General features: G+C 41.9%; 1 protein-coding gene across 4 annotated transcripts in view; it reads right to left on the reverse strand.

Annotated features, from left to right (window-relative positions):
- Nucleotides 1–20,337, reverse strand: part of ITPR2 (inositol 1,4,5-trisphosphate receptor type 2) — a 464,180-nt gene that overhangs the window by 171,588 nt on the left and 272,255 nt on the right. For all 4 annotated transcript variants that reach the window (XM_089671685.1, XM_089671684.1, XM_089671687.1 and 1 more), the window contains one exon: nucleotides 19,029–19,137. In XM_089671685.1, the coding sequence (XP_089527811.1) occupies nucleotides 19,029–19,137 (109 nt within the window). The remainder of the gene's footprint in view (nucleotides 1–19,028; nucleotides 19,138–20,337) is intronic.

The raw sequence follows: 20,337 nt of genomic DNA on the forward strand, positions 1-20,337 counted from the left end.
TTGCAGTTCTACAGTGGTATTAAACCTAAAGCCAAAAATGTAGAAATCATTAAAAATGGAAATTCATTAGATGTGGTTGCTACATTATTTTTTTTAGGCTTCTTTTCGCTCTGGTTTCATCTGGTGATCAGGCCAGTAACACAACTGTTGTATTAGAGTGCCCCCACTCTGGATGAAGGAGCACAGAGCCACCTTTATACAGCACCATTGTCAGTCTGGGGGGAGAGGAGTGTTAGATGTACTAGCAGATTTAAATGCACCAACAAATTGAAGGCAAACTCTGGCTAATACTTTATATGCAATTGCAGCAGTGTTTCCTTTTGGGATAAAGGTTTTACATGAACAAATAAAAGCTGATCATTGTAAGCATCTGTCAGTGGCAAATGGTTGTGCCAACCCTCTTAACTGATACATTTGCAGGACAGCTTGTTTTGTTGAAAAACAACAGACTTACTGGCAGGATCTCCAGGTGAAAAATAAAAGAAAGAAAGCCTAAAAAAGAAAACTAATACAGCCATCACATCTAAGAATTGGTAAGCTGCAATATAATGTTTTCTTTTGGGCATAACACTGCTTTAGGGAGTATCTCATTACATGAGAATAGTATTCAGCAGTCTTATTAAATGTCCGCAGTTCTTAGTGGTGTCTTGTAATATGAGGATATTCCTTAGAAGTATCTTACAATTTAGGAATAGTCCTTAGCAGTCTTTTGCTACATCCTGGCACTTCTCAGAGGTCTGCTCTAACATAGAAATTGCCTTCAGTAGTCTGTAATAACATGCCACCAGGCTCTAGTTTTGTGGCAGCTCTCCTATTAAACAGTATAGCAACTGGACTTCTACTCTCTGCAGGATGGGTCCAACTCCAACTGCAAGTACAACCACCAGGTTGCAGGTATCTACCCCCTCCTTCAAAGAGCTTCCTTTATTGTGAAGCTTCTCTGCAAGCTGCCTTCTCTGACCCATTGAAATATGCTAGCACCAGGGCAATGATGCCAAGTGAAGCTGACAGAACTCAGGTTCACTGACCCAGAACTGTTATACAGCAGTTTAAATTTGTGTGATGTTTCCTTTAAGGGAGAAATAAAATCCAACAAAAGCAGTGCTCAGGATTTTAATGGCTCCATGTGCTTCATCAAGTCACTGGCGAATCTTCAGCCTGGAGACATGGAGGGTGTTAACAGGTCACTTGTGATTTTAGGATTCCTGCTGGTAACACTGCACTTGCTGCCAAACCTGCTGACAAAGAGGCCTTTCACTGAATCCCTGAGCAAGCCAGAGCAAGCACTCGTGCCGGCCTCTGTCAAACTTACATAAAGACAAATAGAGCTTTACAGGCACTCTGTGTGCGAACCTGAAGTAGTTAAAAGGCACACCGTGGTCCGGCAGTATGATTTAGTATTTAAACTGACTCAGCATAGTCGCTGATTGATATTATTTTCATCTTCTGCCGAGGTATTTTGTGTATACCTGAGAATCACACCTATATGCTCTTGTTGGACATTCCATTCCAAAAGCATGGCCTGTAATATGGGGTTTCCCCCACCTGCCCCATGGAATTGGCTGCATTTTCCAATGGCTCCTTCAAGGATGAAGGATTTTAGGGTCACCCACAGCTCACATTTCTGCTGGTTCATAAGGAACCAATACTCTGCCCACTTTTAGGCGATCTCTAAAAACCTCTCTCTTCAGGGAAGCCTATCCTGCCTTCAGCTAATAACCGAACCTTCTATTTCTCCCATCAGTCCATCCCCCACAGTTATTACCTCTTGTACCACCAGCCACTCCCTGTTAGATTGTAAGCTCCCAAGAGCAGGGCCCTCCTTACCATCTTGTATTCTATTGAACTGTAACGTTGCTGTATTGTCTCCCTTTATATTGTAAAGCGCTGAGAAAACTATTGGCACTATATAAATCCTGTATTATAATAATAAATAATAATCTGCTTTGTGTATGGCTAGCTAAGTCCCTATGGTTGTTGGTATCCTTATCTTCTGAAGGGCCTACATCTGGAGCCTATGAAAATACAGTGGTTCCAGCACCACCCTCTCTCTGAACACACAGTAGACCATAGGATGCAGGTTGCAAAGCATCATGCAACAAGAGGTTGTAGTTCTGTTTAGAGATCCAGTAAGAACATCTATTAAATCTTCTCTTAGATGGATTACTTGTAAACTAAGGTGCATTTGTTGTTTGCCTTTAGCAGTCACACCTTTCCCAGACCAGCACTTCACTGACTAATGTTTCTTACCTGCTCTTTAATGCTGGTACACATGGTAATTTTTTCTTATTTCTGTTCAACCCAGCGGGCTGAATAAAAAAAAAAAAAACTGGGAAGGTACTAACTATGCGATGTTAGTATAGCGACCTCCTGCTGTGTTGTGTTCTGACAGGAGAACCGAACCATCACCCCCCAACCCCGCCATAACACACTGATCAGCGCTTGGAACACTTGAGAACTCTGATTGGATGCTGATCGCCTGCTGGTGTTCCAGATCGGTTCTGTTGGACAAGCACCTGTACACACGGTCCAAATGTTGGCCGGTTTGTACAATATTCATCCCGTTTGCATGGAGCTTAAAGAAGAAGTACAGCCAAAGCCTGAAGCCCGCTGTCGGCTGACATCACTCAGCTAGTCCAAACTGGTAAACGATCCCGACTTCAAAGTCGAGATCCACCCCAGAGTCTGGAGAGGCACCGCGTTAATACCATTAGAGTTTATTCTAGGCGTTTGTGCGGTTTTAACGCTTGGAAATGGCTTATAAAACGCCTCAAAACCGCCCATAGGGCATTTGGGGAGCACTTTTAACGCTTGTAAAACGCCCATACTAAAGCTCATTAACGCCTGTGTAACGCCCATACTAATGTTATAGGGGCATTTTTGAAGAGTTAGAAGTTTAGACAAGTGTGAACAAGCCCTTAGACAGTCTGACATCAGGCCACCCCTATTCTATGCCCCCCTCCAAAAAAGCAAAAAAAAAAACAAAAAACTGATTTAGGTATCCTTTAAGATACATATTTGCGGAACATTCATCCAGTTCTTTTATATAAAGAAAACTTTTATGTCTTTCATAATTCCATTGGCTCTTTAAATGAAAGATAGAGAATGCAATATTCTCGGTGCTCTTGAGACCCGTTGCATAATGTTAGCCCCCTCGCTCTCGCCGACTCCGTATTGTATACAAACACACGGCGGATCGGCAACAATCCGCGTATTCATGTGCAGCTAATAAAGCCATTTGCTTTCTAGCGTAGAGCAGGAGAGGGGAGAGAAGAGAGCTTATCTCATGCAGAGTCACGATCGTTCAGAGCCGCCTAATTGAATTTCAGGGCCAGGAGCATTGCACAACACGTGACGCGTCTCCAGTGAAGCGCGGTGCCAGACACTGCGGGCGTTACATAATCACATGCTGTTGTTGCCGGCTGATTTGGGGGGGCAGCCTCGTTCGCCTCATCGACTTGGCAGTCTAACGTCTCCTCCAATCGTGCCCCGAGGCCCGAAATCCGCACACCCCTCTTCACATGTGCAGTCACATGTCATGTGGCAAGGAAGGGGGGCGCTGCGCACAGTGGCAAACAAGGACGAGAACAAGGCTCAGTGTTTTCAATGGACTGAGAAACGGGGGAGGGGGGGTTGTCTAATCACCGGGAGGGATTTCAGATGGAGCAAAGGCTGGAGATACAAAGGAGAGACTGGACGTGGGGTGGTCGCGGAGGGTAGCGCCTGCAGGGCGACAGAAATAAAGCAAGAAGACGGCATGTGAAAGATACCTAAACTAGAAAGAGGAAGCAAAGAAAATAAACAACCTTATTGGTAAAAGCGTCTGAAGAAAAACAGACATAGGCAATCGGGGGCAAATATCAGGCTCAGAGAAAATATAGATATTTAGATAACTTTAGTTACTGTATATAGATATCAGGATAGATACACAAATAACAGGATAGTCGTCTATATATTTGGATATGTAGATGGCCATTATGGTGTTATTAGCAGTGCTTGTGTTTCTTCATTGTTTGCATAATCTACAGGGATTGAAAAATCACCAGCTTTATTTTTAAATTTCAACTGTGTGCAAAGTGTTAATTCACCTCAAAGGAACTCTATCTACATCACACACAGATGATACATTTCATTTACATTATGCTTGAAGCTGAACTCTAAGCAAACCACTAAATAAGCAGATGGAATACATATAAGAGAACTGTTGATTCTGCAAAGAATTTGTATTGCTGTCCATCCAGTCCTAGATTTACACAGCTCTGCCACACAGCACAGCCCTGTCTGGCTGGACAGGAGACCCGATTTCTCTCTGCTGCAGCTAGTAGCACTTACAGGTCTTGTCACTTACTAACCTGTGAAGCAGTAGACTGATGAGCTCATCTCTCATTAATTCTTCTCTCTCCTCCTATTGGCTGATCCCTTGTTAGCACACAAGCACTGTGGTACACCTGCTTGAGTCTTTGTACTGCTTTGTCCAGTCCCAGTCTGAGCTTCGCTGTACATGGGACTGTAAAGCTGGTCATTGATGATATGATTTTCTTACTTTCCACCACGGGTGGAAGGAAAGAAAATCGCTTTATTCCCCCATCAACAGTTAGTGCTGGCGGAGAGCCTTCCCTACTAGCAGAACACAATGATCACTCTTGGCAGTTATAGCCAGCAGCAGTAATTGCATGCAAAAAATCCAATAGTCTGGTTGTGCTGAAGTCAATCAATAGATCGACATTAGTAAAACCAGCTTGCCCATAGTTGGATCGAATCTCGGCTGGTCCCTGCTGAACCAGCCAAGATTTGATCCAACTATGGCCGGCTTAAGAAGCTGTGACCAAGTCAAATTCAGTAACTGAATACGGAGCCGCCCTAATTTGTGCCTTTCACATCTGCCTAGAGTTTAGTTTTAGAATAAAACTAGAATGTTTTAGTTTTTCAACTGATCTATGTTTTTTTTTTACTATACAGCAGGTAAAATAAGAACACATCATCATTTTTCTCAGTAAATATATTTCTAAAGGTGCTTTTGACATGACATTTTTACCACGTCTTGGTAACAACCTATGCAATCCATACATACAAAGAAACCAAAACAAATAAGTTCAGAAATTAAGTTATGTGTAATAAAATGGAATGACACAGGGAAAAAATATTGAACACATGAAGAAAAAGGAGGTGCAAAAAGGCATGGAAAGCCAAGAAACCAGCTGAAATATATCCGTAATTAGAAAGCAATCCTGCCCCTTGTCAGTGCAAATTAATATCAGCTGGTTCAGTTTCAACTGATGGCCTATAAAAAGGTGTCTCATTACCAAGGTGTCACACAAGAAACATCTCATGATGTGTAAAAGCAAAGAGCTCTCTCAAGACCTTTGCAACCTTATTGTTGCAAAACCTACAGATGGCATTGGTTACAGAAGGATTTCTAAACTTCTGAATGTTCCAGTGAGCACTGTTGGGGCCATTATCCAAAAGTGGACAGAATATAATTTCACCACAAGCCAGCCACAACCAGGTGCTCGTCGCAAGATTTCTACCAGTAGAGTGAAAAGAATTATCAGAAAAGTTGTCCAAGAGCCAAGGACCACTTGTGGAGAGCTTCTGAAATATCTGGAATTAACAAGTACAATTGTTTAATAGAAAACAATAAGTAATGCACTCAACCGCCATGGCCTGTATGCACACTCACCACACAAGACTTCATTGCTTAATAAAAAGCATGTTGAAACTCGTTTAAAGTTTGCTGCACAACATTTAGACAAGACTTTGAAATACTGGGAGAATATAGTCTGGTCAGATGGGACCTAATTTGAATTCTTTGGATGCCATGATACACACCATGTTTGGAGGTCGAATGGCACTGCACATCACCCCAAAAACACCAGACCAACAGTGATGTTTGGAGGTGGGAACATCATGGTGTGGGGCTGACTATGCTGGCAAACTTCGTATCACTGAAAGAAGGATGAATGGAAAAATGAATGGAAAAAGATATTCTTGATAAAAAATCTGCTACCATCTCCCAGGATGATGAAGATGAAAAAAGGGTGGACATTTCGGATTGGATCGGATCGGAAAGGAAATAAAGCTACTAGAATGAGCCAGCCAATCACCTGCCTTGAATCCAACAGAAAATCTATGGAAAGAACCATGGATCAGAGTTCATAGAAGAGGCCCACGGAACCTTCAAGATTTGAAGACTGTGTGGAAGAATGGGCCAAAATCACACCTGAGCAATGCATGTGACTATTTTCTCCATACAGGAGGTATCTTGAAACTGTCATTACCAATATATATATACAGTGGATATAAAAAGTCTACACACCCCTGTTAAAATGTCAGGCTTCTGTGATGTAAAAAAATCATTTCAGAACGTTTTCCACCTTTAATGTGACCTATAAACTGTACAACTCAGTTGGACAACAAACTGAATCTTTTAGGTGCAGGGAAGTAAAAATAAAAAAACTAAAATAATATGGTTTCATAAGTGTGCACACCCTTAAACTAATACTTTGTTGAAGCACTTTTTCAATTTATTACAGCACTCAATCTTTTTGGGCATCATCTATGCACAGCCCTCTTAAGATCACCCCACAGATTTTCGATCGGATTCAAGTCTGGGATCTGGCTGGACCATTCCAAAACTTTAGTCTTCTTCTGGTGAAGCCATTCCTTTGTTGATTTGGATGTACACTTTGAGTCGTTGTCATGCTGAAAGATGAAGTTCCTCTTCATGTTCAGCTTTCTAGCAGACGCCTGAAGGTTTTGTGCCAATATTGACTGGTATTTGGAACTGTTCATAATTCCCTCTACCTTGACTAAGGCCCCAGTTCCAGCTGAAGAAAAATAGCCCCAAAGCATGATACTGCCACCACCATGCTTCACTGTGGGTATGGTGTTCTTTTGGTGATGTGCAGTGTTGTTTTTGCACCAAACATCTTATGGAATTATGGCCAAAAAATTCAACCTTGGTTTCATCAGACCAGAACACATTTTCCAACATTTTTTTGGGAGACTTCAGATGTGTTTTTGCAAAATTTAGCCAGGCGTGCATGTTTTTCTTTGTAAGAAAAGGCTTCTGTCTTGCCACTCTACCCCATAGCCCAGACATATGAAGAATACGGGAGATTGTTGTCACATGTACCACACAGCCAGTATTTGCCAGATATTCCTGCAGCTTCTTTAATGTTGCTATAGGCCTCTTGGCAGCCTCCCAGACCAGTTTTCTTCTGGTCTTTTCATCAATTTTGGAGGGATGTCCAGTTCTTGTTAATGTCATTGTTGCGCAATATTTTCTCCACTTGATGATGACTGTCTTCACTGTGTTCCATGTTATATCTAATGCCTTGGAAACTCTTTTGTACCCTTCTCCTGATTGATACCTTTTAACAATGAGATTCCTTCGATCCTCCGATACTTTGGAAGCTCTCTGCGGACCATGGCTTTTACTGTAAGATGCGACTAAGAAAATGTCAGGAATGATTATGAATGTGATTGCTTAATTCTGAACACAGCTACACCCACAGTTATAAGAGGGCGTGCACATTTATGCAACCAAATTATTTTATGATTACTTCGCCCCCTAAAAGATTTCAGTTTATTTTTCAATTGAGTTGTGTAATTTTTTTACATCACAAAAACCTGACATTTTAACAGGGGTGTGTAGACCCTTTATATTCACTGTGTAAATGCTATGTGTGTGTGTCTATATACAGTTGTGTTCAAAATAATAGCAGTCAGATATCACTAACCTGATCAATCACTGTTTTTGGTAGAAATGATATTTCTACATGGCAAATCATTTACTAGCAGGTGTAGTAGAGTAACAGAAATCCAACAGACCCAACAGTCATGACATGCATGCTGCTGATTCTGTGTAATTGAATCACTAATTGAAAGGGGCATGTTCAAAATAATAGCAGTGTGGAGTTCTATTAGTGAGGTCAGTCATTCTTTAAAAAACAGGTGGCAATTATTGCCCTTATTTAAGGAAGGAAGGCAGCAAATGTTGTACATGCTGGTTACAGTGCATTTCTCTCTGAAATTCTGAGGAAAATGGGTTGTTCCAGACATTGTTCAGAAGAACAGCGTACCTTGATTAAAAAGTTGATTGGAGAGGGGAAAACATATAAAGAAGTGCAGAAAATGATAGGCTGCTCAGCTAAAATGATCACAAATGCTTTAAAATGGCAACCAAAACCTGAAAGACGTGGAAGAAAGCGAAAAACTACCATTCGAATGAATAGAAGAATAGCCAAAATGGCAAGGACTCAGCCAACAATCATGCCTTATGCTGAAGAGGAAATGCCCTTGAAATGAGTGTTAAAACGAGACAACGACCCCAAACACACCAGTAAACGTGCAACATCTTGGTTCCAGACCAACAAGATTGACATTATGGAGTGGCCAGCCCAATCCCCAGATCTTAATCCAATAGAAAACTTGTGGGGTGACATCAAAAATGCAGTTTCTGAGGCAAAACCAAGAAATAGAGAAGAACTGTGGAATGTAGTCCAATCATCCTGGGCTGGAATACCTGTTCACAGGTGCCAGAAGTTGGTTGACTCCATGCAACACAGATGTACAGCAGTTCTCAGAAACAGTGCTTATACAACTAAATATTCATTAAGTGATTCAAAAGAAAGCAAAATCTTCAAACATTTCTCAGTTTATATAGTGAATGTTTGAGTTTGTAAAGAAGAATACAAACACTGCTATTTATTTGAACAGTCTAATATTCACTTTTCTTCAATTTTTTTTTAGAGTAACAACACAAATTTGATATATTTTTCTTCATGTGTTGATTTGGAATAGAATGTGTAGTGTTCCCAATGCATTTGTGTGTGTGGAAATAAAAGCTATTAGAAGGATTTTGAGCTTTATTCACTTTTTTCAACACACTGCTATTATTTTGAACACAACTGTATATATATATATTTATTTATTTTTTAATTATTATTATTTCAACTGGGTAATTGGTAACAGAATCAAATTCTTTTATGTTTTATGGACTTTAAATGCTTAGGTGCCATCATTTTCCTTGCATGCACTGGTTCTCTTGTGAGGTTGCTTCGAGCTCCAGTGTACATCATTCATTCAAGACAGTAGCCACTCTGCTCTGAGCAGAAGCCACAGGATCAGCACAAATGCCGGGATAACTAGCGACCTGTAAAATAAGTCATCGCTGGCCCACATCTATAACACAACAGGGTCCCTTTAATGTCACTCTGAACCTGGAAACACTTTGAGCACCTTCTGCTTCAGTTTACTTCTATCTTCCCACATTGTATATTCCAGAAGCTGTAATTAGTTTTAAACTCATCACGAAGATGATTAGACAGTCACTTTTTCCCCCTGCGTAGAGGCCCTTTTAGCATTAATGTTAATTACAATAAATTAATATGTATATAATCCAACCACAGCCATAAAATTTAATGGCGGAACACGCTCGGAGGAAATGGGTCCACGTTTTACGAGTTCAGAATTAATATTTTAGGAAGAAATGACATCTTCTAAGTAGATAAAATGTACAGGGGCATTTGGTGTCGGTCCACCCTAATCAGTTTTAGCATTGTAAATTTGCGCTGTGACCCTTTGTAGCCAGGAAAGGCAATCTTGAATGAAGCTAAGCAGTTCTATTGCTCAATTTGGAATGCTTTATTTTGGCAAATAGATGTATCTTTGAAATATGTTGTATTTATCAGAAAGTCCCTTACACTCACTAAAATCTGTCCTTATCTTAGATCTTAAAGGATTCAAAGGAAGATCTCACAGATCCTAGTAATGTACTTAGCTTACCATCATTACAAGAGTTTTTGGCGATTTTATGGATCAGACCTCTCAGTGCTGAGAGCACTCACCAATCCCGTAGCTCTTGTAAGTCTCTCTATGATGTAAACTGTCCCTGACACCAAACCCTCTCCCTGCCTGAACCGTTGAGCTACATTCACCTTTGCAGAGGTTAAAACAGTGTGTGTTAATGCGTGTTACTTTGCGTATTAATGACTTTGCGTATTAATGCAAGTTGTGTTAGAGCAGCCCATTTTTCAAATTGGTCTCCCTAGCGTACTAAAACGCAAAAAAGGTGCATGTACTTTTTCTTGAAAGATGGCACACCACAAGGCATGGCATTGCACTGTGTATTGTGGTGCATCAAAATGCATGTGCACTGGCAAGATGAATTAGGATGCCAACAAGAATTATTGCCATTGCAGCATCACAACACAAAACACATGTGTTATGTTAACATGCATGTTCCTGTAGCGCAAAGGTGTGAACGGAGTCCTAAAGCCATTGCCATTATCTAACACATGTGCTGTGGCAAAAGGGTGGATTTAAATGCTCACACGACGCATGTATGCATCACTGGGGGCCAATGTTTCTATGCTGAGAGCACACTTCCAGCACAGAGACTGAGCTATGAAAGACAGCATGACTGGCTCCTGACCACTGTGACAGCCAATCAGCTGATATTTTTCACCCCCCACCCTCGGAGTTCAAAACCTTTTAAAGAGACACTAAGGGTTGATTTAATAAAGGCAAATAGACTGAGCACTTTGCAAGAGCAGTTGCTCCTGAACTTAGTAAATGGGCAGAAGCTTTGCTGACTTCCATCATCTAATCATGTGCAAGCAAAAATGCAGTTTTTTTTATTTTCCTTGCACGTGATTGGGTATTCTTTGCAAAGTGAAGCTGTATCTCATTTACTAAGCTCTGGAGCAACTGCACTTTCAGAGTGCAATAGCACTTTGCAAAGTGCACAGTCTTTTTGCCTTTAGTAAATCAACCCAAGGGTAAACGTAAAACCTTAACTAAAATATCACCCCCCACACCAAAGTATAATTTTTCCAAAAAGCTCCATCTCTTATTGTTAAAAGCCGCCACGGTGACTTTGTCTAGGCTGAGATGATGTCACAATTCTGCTGCAGGCAAAAGGAAACATTTCTTCAGTCTCCTCTTCAACAATGATCACAGCGCCACATTGCAAGTTTGTAGCCTGTCACATGGTGAGAGGCTGCAGAAGGGGCTGATCTGTGTCAGACATTTGTCTAATCTCTGGGCTAGCATTTCATTCCAGAAAGTAGATGGTGACCCAGGATGAGAACTGAACAAAGATGTGGCCATCCTTCTGGAGGTGAAGGCATTGTCAGGGAGAATACTGTGATCTCTGTGAGAGGTAATAAACACCAGGAACTATTACACAGATTTACCACTTAGTATGCATTTAGTGAACATGAAAAAAACAGATCTAATAGTTGGTCTACCTTAATGTGAAACTAAAGTTGCAATTACTTACTTCAGCTCCATTGCCGGCGCCAAACTTTTTTCACTGCCTTCTTCTGCAGGCATGCATAGCTCAGTGTACATTTTAAAAAAGATTGCAAACAGGCAGGTAAGTTTGTTTTATGGCAGAGGAGACATAGCTTGTCTCTTCTGCAATAAATAGCCTGTCAAAATAGCCTGTCTTCTCGCAGTTTGTTTTTATACACTTTAGTTCCACTTTAAGAATATAGACTGTGTATATATATATATATATATATATATATATATATATACACACACACACACACACACACACACACACACACATACATACATACACACATATACATACATAGTTTGGTCCATATATACAGTGCATCCAGAAAGTCTTCATAGCGCTTACCTTTTGCCACATTTTGTTATGTTGCAGCCTTATTCCAAAATGGATTACATTCATTTTTTTCCTCAACATTCTACAAACAATACCCCATACTGGCAACTTGAAAGAAGTTTGTTTCTTTGCAATTTATTAAAAATAAAAAAAACACATGTACATACAGTAAGTATTCACAGCCTTTTCTCAATACTTTGTTGAAGCACCTTTAGCACCAATTACAGCCTCAAGTCGTTTTGAGTATGAAGATAAAAGCTTGGCACACCTATTTTTAGGCAATTTCTCCCATTCTTCTTTGCAGTACCTCTCAAACTCCATCAGGTTGGATGGGGAGCATCGGTGCACAGCCATTTTCAGATCTCTCCAGAGATGTTCAATTGGGTTCAAGTCTGGGCTCTGGCTGGGCCACTCCAGCACATTCACAGAGTTGGCCTGTAGCCACTCCTTTGTTATGTGGGCTGTGTGCTTAGGGTCGTTGTTCTGTTAAAAGATGAACCGTCGACCCAGTCTAAGGTCCAGAGTGCTCTGGAACAGGTTTTCATCAAGGATGTCTCTGTACGTTGCTGCATTCATCTTTCCTTTGATCCTGACTAGTCTCCCAGTTTCTGCCGCTGAAAAACATCCCCACAGCATGATGTTGCCACCACTGTGCTTCACTGTAGGGATGGTATTGGCCAGGTAGAGAGCGGTGCCTGGTTTCCTCCAGACATGATGCTTGGCATTCAGGCCAAAGAGTTCAATCTTTGTTTCATCAGGCCAGAGAGTTTTGTTTCTCTTGGTCTGAGAGTCCCTCAGGTGCCTTTTGGCCAACTCCAGGTGGGCTGCCATTTGCCTTTTACTGAGGAGTGGCTTCCATCTAGCCACTTCACCATACAGGCCTGATTAGTGGAGTGCTGCAAAGATGGTTGTTCTTCTGGAAGGTTCTCCTCTCTCCACAGAGAAATGCTGGAGCTCTTTCAGAGTGACCATCAGGTTGGTTACCTCCCTGGCTAAGACCCTTCTCCCTCGATCGCTCATTTTGGCCGGGTGGCCCACTCTAGGAAGATTCCTGGTGGTTCCAAACCTCTTCCATTAACAGATTATGGAGGCCACTGTGCTCATTGGGACCTTCAATGCTGCAGACATTTTTCTGTATCCTTCCCCAGATCTGTGTCTTGATACAATCATGTCTCTAAGGTCTACGGACAATTTCATGGACTTATGGCTTGGTTTGTGCTCGGACATGCACTGTTAACTGTTAGACCTTATATAGACAGGTTTATGTCTTTCCTAATCATGTCCAATCAGATGAATTTCCCACATGTGGACTCCAATCAAGTTGTGGAAACATCTCAAGGATGATCAGTGGGAACAGGATGCACCAGAGCTCAATTTTGAGTGTCATGGCAAAGGCTGTGAACACTTACGTACATGGGTTTTTTTTTCGTTCTTCATTTTTAATAAATTGCAAAGATTTCAAAAATGAACTTCTTTCACATTGTCATTATAGGGAATTGTTTGTACAATGTTGAGGGAAAAAATTAATTTAATCCATTCTGGAATAAGGCTGTAACATAACAAATGTGGCAAAAGTTAAGCGCTGTTAATACTATCTGGATGCACTGTATTTGGACACAGCCACAATTTTAGTTTTTTTCATGTATTTACCAAAATATATTCAAGCTATAGTTATATAATGGATACGGGCTGAAAGTGCACACTCAAATTGGAGGAAGAGTTTAGGAATTACAGCTCTTAAGAGTAGCCATCCCCCTTTTTTCAAAGGACCAAATGTAATTGGGCAATTGAATCAAAAGCTGTTTCATGGCCAGGTGTGGGCTACTCCTTTGTTATTTCTTCTTTAATTAAGCAGGTACAAGGTCTGGAGGTGATTCTAAGTGTGGTGTTTGCATTTGGAATCTATTGCTGTGAACCTACATCATGTGTTCAAAGGAGCTGTCCATGCAGGTGAAACAGGCCATTGTAAGGCTTAAAAAAATGAACCAAATCCATCAGAGAGATAGCAGCAACATTAATAGTGACCAAATCAACAGTTTGGTACATTCTGAGGAAAGAAGAATGCACTGGTGAGCTCATCAACATAACAAGGTATGGACATCCACAGAAGACAACAGTGGTGGATGATTGCAGGATCCTCTCTATGGTAAAGTAAAACCCATTCACAACATCCAGACAAGTGAAAGACACTCTCCAGGAGGTGGGCGTATCATTGTCAAAGTCTACAATCATGAGAAGACTTCACAAGAGCAAATACAGAGGGTTCACCACAAGGTGCAAACCATTCATAAGCCTGAAGAATAGAAAAGCCAGATAAGACTTAGCCAAAAAGCATCTAAAAAAGCCAGACCTTTTCTGGAAAAGCATTCTTTGGACAGATGAAACTAAGATTAATCTGTACCAAAATGACGAAGAGAAAAATGTGTGGAGAAGGCTTGGAACAGTTCATGATCCAAAGCACACAACGTCTTCTGTAAAACATGGTGGAGGCAGTGTGATGGCATGGGCATGCATGGCTTCCAGTGGCACTGGGTCATTGGTGTTTAATGATGATATGACAGAAGACAGAAGCAGCCGGATGAATTCTGCAGTGTTTAGAGATATACTGTCAGCCCAGATTCAGGCAAATGCAGCAAAGTTGATTGATCGGCACTTCACAGTACAGATGGACAAGGATCCAAAACACACTGCAAAAGCAACCCAGGAGCTTTTGAAAGAAAAGAAGTGGAATATTCTGCAATGGCCGAGTCAATCACCCTATCTCAACTCAGCTGAGCATGCATTTCACCTGCTGAAGGCAAAAGTAAAGGCAGAAAGACCCACAAAGAAAGAACAACTGAAGACAGCTGTAGATAGAGCCTGGCAAAGCATCAGAAAGGAGGAAACCCAGTTTTTGGTAATGTCCATGGGTTCCAGACTTCAGGCAATCATTGCCAGTAAAGGATTCTCAACAAATATTAAAGATGAACATTTTATTTATGATTATATTCATTTGTCCAGTTACATTTGAGCCCCTGAAAATGGAGAGACTGTGTATAAAAACGGTTGCAGTTTCTAAAATTTGTACTTGATATTATTGTTCAACGCATTGAATTAAAGCAGAAAGTCTGCACTTCAAATTAATTCGGATTGTTTTATTTTAATTTATTCTGGCGGCATACAGAGCTAAAAGTATGAAAATTGTGCCTGTGTCCAAATATATATGGACTTAACTGTATACACATACACACAAAATCAGAGTCCTTCTTTAATCTCTGCCTCAGTTATAAAGTCTTTTAATTGTAAAAGAAGCAAAAGAATTTAAAAATAGTTCTGATTACTGAAGAAGCAGATAACCTACAGACAGGAAGTCTTAGTACAGTGTATGTTTTTCCTCTCCTGACCCTACAAGATTTTGCACACTTCGATCCATATTCCCAGAAATGATTGAAGCTTGCTGGGAGTCGGAATGACAAGTGATCGAGTAATGTGCGACAGGAGAGAGATTGCAGTGAGAGGTCTGCTGACACGGCAACTCTGCCCGAACCAGAACTCAGCGCTCAGATGGAAATTATTCTCTTACATAACAAGTGCTTACAGCTGAGATTACTGATCCCACATGCACCGTACCTGGAAGGCGTGACTAAATCAATTTCCTGGATATTACAAATACATGTAAAGTGTATCTGAAGCAACTTTTTTTTACTTCTGGATCTAATGTGGAAGGATCAAAACCCGTTTTTTATTTTTTGTTTTGTAACAGAATTCGGGGTTGAGGGAGATAGGTTGCTGACCTCCTCCTGAAAAGGAGCGTCAATAAGTCTACTTCAGTATACTTTTTTTCATGTGCTCAGTTTGGATTGCCCAGGTTTGTAACAGGTTTATGTCAGGGCAAGCTGAGTCACTACCGGGAAGGGGAGCTGAACTGCTGAGTCTCTGATGGGAGGGGGAGCAGGGGAAGCTGCCGAGACATTGTTTGGAGGGGAAGCTGAGCTGTTGAGTCACTGGAAGCTGAGCTGCTGAGTTAATGTATGTTTGGGGGGATTGCCCAGGTTTGTAACAGGTTTCCATCAGGGTATGCTGAGCTGCTCAGTCACTATTGGGAAGGGGAGCTGAACTGCTGAGTCACTGATGGGAGGGGGAGCAGGGGAAGCTACTGAGATACTGCTGGGGGTGGGGTTAGAAGAGCTGCTGAGTCACTGCTAGAAGAAAGGAGATGGAAGGGTAGAGCTACTGAGTCATTGCTTGGAATGGGGAGCAGGGGAAGTTGAGATGCTAGATCACTGCTAAGAGGGGTGAGCAGGTTGAGCTGCACTACTGAGACACTGTTGGAAGGGGGGAAACAAGTAGACCTGAGCTGCTAGTCAATGCTAAGAAGGGGGAGCGGGGGAGCTGTGCAGCTGAGACACTGTTGGGAAAGGAGAACAGGGGGGCTGAGCTTCTGAGTCACTGCTGGGAGGGGGTAGTAGGGAGAGCTGTGTTGCTGAGAAACTGTTGCGAGGAGGGCAGGAGGACCTGAGCTGCTGAGTCACTGCTAAGAAGGGGGAGCTGAGCTGCTGAATCACTCTTTGTAGGGGGATCAGGGAGGATCGCACTGCTGAGACACTGTTGGGAGGGGAGAACAGGGAGAGCTGAGCTGCTGAGACACGGTTGGGAGCGGGGACCAGGGGAAACTAAGCTGTTGAATCATTGCTGGGGGAGGGGGGAGATCAGGGGGAGCTATGATGTTGAGAAACTGTTGGGAGGGGGGGGGCAGGGAGATATGAGCTGCTGAGTCACTGCTTGGATTGGAAAGCAGAAAATGTTTGAGAGGTAAACTTGAACACCTTCAAGTTCCTGCTGTGAACTTTTAGGTTTGATTCTTGTTAAGACTTTGGAAAAACTTGATTGTCCATAACCTAACAGGTTCCCTTAAAAACACCCTACAGCTGTGGTTCGGGAATGTTAAGCACAAATAAAAGTACAAAGAAAAGTTTTGTCACTTTACATAGGTGCTAGCAGTATTCAGCAGGCTTTTAACAAGTTTGGGTAGTACGGAAAGCATTCTGAGACCAGTGATTGACAGGTCTTGTCAAAGTGTAAGAAACGGAAACTGACAAGTGATACACAAATGTCCGACCATGACACTCAGCAATATCCTGTGAAAGACTGCAGGTAGATATAAAAGAAAACTCATATTGTCCCCATGTGCAGGTACAAAATAATCAGTAAACTATTCAGAATGGTTATGTCTGTGTCTATGTACCTCCCTGTATTCTTTCTTTATATTATATATTCATTTTCTTTATATTTATTTTCCTTAACCCTGCAGACCAAAAAAAAAAGGTGAATTGCTCTCAGACAGCATAAAGTTTTTAAGCACAACTTTCTAGTATGACGAGTGCTTTCTGGCTGCAAGAAAAATTAGTCTGTTTTTGTTTTACTTGTTCTTATTTGATGTATTTAGGAAATTCAACTTGTTACTGGGCTAGCAAGCCACAGTGTGGAAAATACAAGTAATCTCGCAGTAACCCAGTAATGCACAATGATCTGTTCCGAATGACCGAGAACTAGAACATCTATATCAGACTCCCGGCTGTCTCCAGTTGAGTGCCTTTCAGCCACCACACATAGAGAGACGGTGGCCACTAGTGGCCTGTTCAATTACTGCAGATGAGAAAACTTTCCATACCTTTAAATCAGGGGTCTCCAAACTTTCTAAACAAAGGTCCAGTTTACTGTCCTTCAAACTTTAGGAGGGCCAGACTGTTGTCAGTGGGAGAAGAAAATGTCCTGGTGTCAATAGGAGCAAACAATGCCCCAGCATTGGTATTAGAGGGAGTAATTGGGCAGAACAGTGGCTAAATGTTCAGCACTTCCGCCTGGCAGCACTAAGGTTGCTGATTCAAATCCCAACCACAGCAACACCTGCTTGAAGTTTGCATGTTCTCCCTGTGCTTGCTTGGGTTTCTTCCCACACTCCAAAGACATGCTGGTAGGTTAACTGGATCCTGTCTAAATTGGCCCTAGTATGGATATGTATGAACGTGAGTTAGGGACCTTATATATGTAAAGTGCTGCATAAATTGATGGCACTATATAAGTACCTGTAATAAATAAATAAATAAATAATAGTGCCCCATTGTTGGTATCAATGGGAGCAAAAGTGCCATATCATTGGTGTCAGTCAGAGGAATAGTGTTCTTTCGTTGGTGTCAGTGGGAGGAATAGTGCCCCATCATTGGTGTTAATGGGTGGAATGGTGTCCTGTCAGTGGGAGGAATGGTGCCCCATTGTTGGTGTCAGTGGGAGGAATAGTGATCCACTGTTGGTGTCAATGGCATCAACTATGCCACAGTTTTGCTGAAAGTGGGGGGGATAATGTCCCAAGGGCTAAATAAAACCAAGCAAAGTGCTGCATCTGGCCTCCAAGTGCAGTATGGAGACTACTGCTATAAATAGTAAGCCTAAACGTACTTTATCTAAAAGAGATTGATCTGTGAATTTGGTTAATTTTTTTTTACAATTCATGATTAAAGTGAAAGCAGTAAAAGTACATCATTCTGATTTAGTGTCAGCCAATTGCAGTCCATGTGCAGCAAAGTCCAGACCAGGAGAGGCAGAAATAGCACAAGGAGCCAATTAAGTGTGCAGCAGTGCTCATGTGCTATAAGGAACATGATGTTAGGAAAAGAGATCTCACCAGTCTGCTGCTTCTCCTTTCACTGTTCAGTCACAGGCTAGGGATGGAACAGGACTTAAAAGTGACAGTGAATACAGTAGAAAACATTCAGGTCTCCTAGCAGACAGGGCTGCTAGGTTTGGCAGAGTTGTGTAAATCTCTGAAATACAGTAGATGGAAAGAAATACAAATCGTTTGGCTGTAAGAAAAATTAAAGTTTGAAGAACAGTTAAAGAACCCTACTAAGGATAAAAGTCACCAGTAAACACACACCCAACAGCCACCCCGTTAGTTACACCCATATAATAGCAAGTAGGATTCCCATTGCTTCTAAAGAGCCGAAATTCATCATGCTATGGATTCAACAAAGTTCTTCCGAGGTTTTGGTTCGCTCGATAGCATCATAGTGTTACTGAGTACTTACTGTATACAAATTAGATTCACACAGCAGTTTAGCTGCATATAATTTGCTGCATTCTGAGGCAACAAAACTCTGTGCTATGGCTGCATACACTGCCTGATCAGCTGCAGCTAGGGTTAGTAATGAGTAATGTTGACCCTGGATATACACTTTGCTGATACAAGAAAACACAGTGTCATGGTGTCTTAGCTCCACGGTCGCTGTCCTCTGCTTCCAAACACCCAAAATAAAAGCAGGATGGCTATAATGGTGGGACTGGGCCAGACGGAGGAAGACAGGGATGCATATGCATATTTTGTACTTTATAAAAGTCAGCGCTGTACCTGCTCAGCGAAGCTGTCTTTTTTGTCCAACATCTCGCGTAGCGTCTGCAGGATTTTGATACAAAGTTTCTCTTCCTTTTCCATCAGCTTCTTTGTGTGATTAATCAACCTGTGAAATTGTACATTAGAGGTTTTCAGTGGAACCTTTAGAAACAAATTCATGATTTCTGGTCAACCCAAGAGCCAAGATGAATGTGAACATTCACTACACTAAATATGTGAAAATAAAGCACTGGAAGGACACCATGCTCTTTCCTTTGTCTTGCTCTCCTCTCCAGAAATATTCTGAGCTGCTGGAGGACTTTGCTACTTCCTCCAAGGCTACACTCACATGGGGCATATGGTGCATTCAGTGGATGCATACAAACTGGCCGCTTAGCTGTGGGTTGTCAGAGGTTTATATTCACATGTGATCTCTTGGATGAGCAGTTAAATGGGAACAGCAGTGACACCGGCCATTGAGTTGTGAGTGAAGGCAGCCCCTGCCTGCAGCTAGTTGGCCTTGTGAATGTCACCAAATACTCTACACTGCTGCATGACTCTGCTCCTCCCTCCATCTAACTATTCTCTCCTGAAATACTCTACACTGCTGCATGACTCTGCTCCTCCCTCCATCTAACTATTCTCTCCCGAAATACTCTACACTGCTGCATGACTCTGCTCCTCCCTCCATCTAACTATTCTCTCCTGAAATACTCTACACTGCTGCATTAATCTGCTCCTCCCTCCATCTAACTGTTCTCTCCTGAAATATTCGACACTGCTGCATTAATCTGCTCTTCCCTCCATCTAACTGTTCTCTCCTCAAATACTCGACACTGCTGCATGACTCTGCTCCTCCCTCCATCTAACTATTCTCTCCTGAAATACTCTACACTGCTGCATGACTCTGCTCCTCCCTCCATCTAACTATTCTCTCCTGAAATACTCTACACTGCTGCATGACTCTGCTCCTCCCTCCATCTAACTATTTTCTCCTGAAATACTCTACACTGCTGCATGACTCTGCTCTTCCCTCCATCTAACTATTCTCTCCCGAAATACTCTACACTGCTGCATGACTCTGCTCCTCCCTCCATCTAACTATTCTCTCCTGAAATACTCTACACTGCTGCATTAATCTGCTCCTCCCTCCATCTAACTGTTCTCTCCTGAAATACTCGACACTGCTGCATTAATCTGCTCCTCCCTCCATCTAACTGTTCTCTCCTCAAATACTCGACACTGCTGCATGACTCTGCTCCTCCCTCCATCTAACTATTCTCTCCTGAAATACTCTACACTGCTGCATGGCTCTGCTCCTCCCTCC

This window comes from Staurois parvus, unplaced genomic scaffold (assembly GCF_062004578.1).
Source record: "Staurois parvus isolate SC_StPar_1 unplaced genomic scaffold, SC_StPar_1.0 ptg000114l, whole genome shotgun sequence".
NCBI classification, from domain to species: Eukaryota; Metazoa; Chordata; class Amphibia; order Anura; family Ranidae; genus Staurois; species Staurois parvus.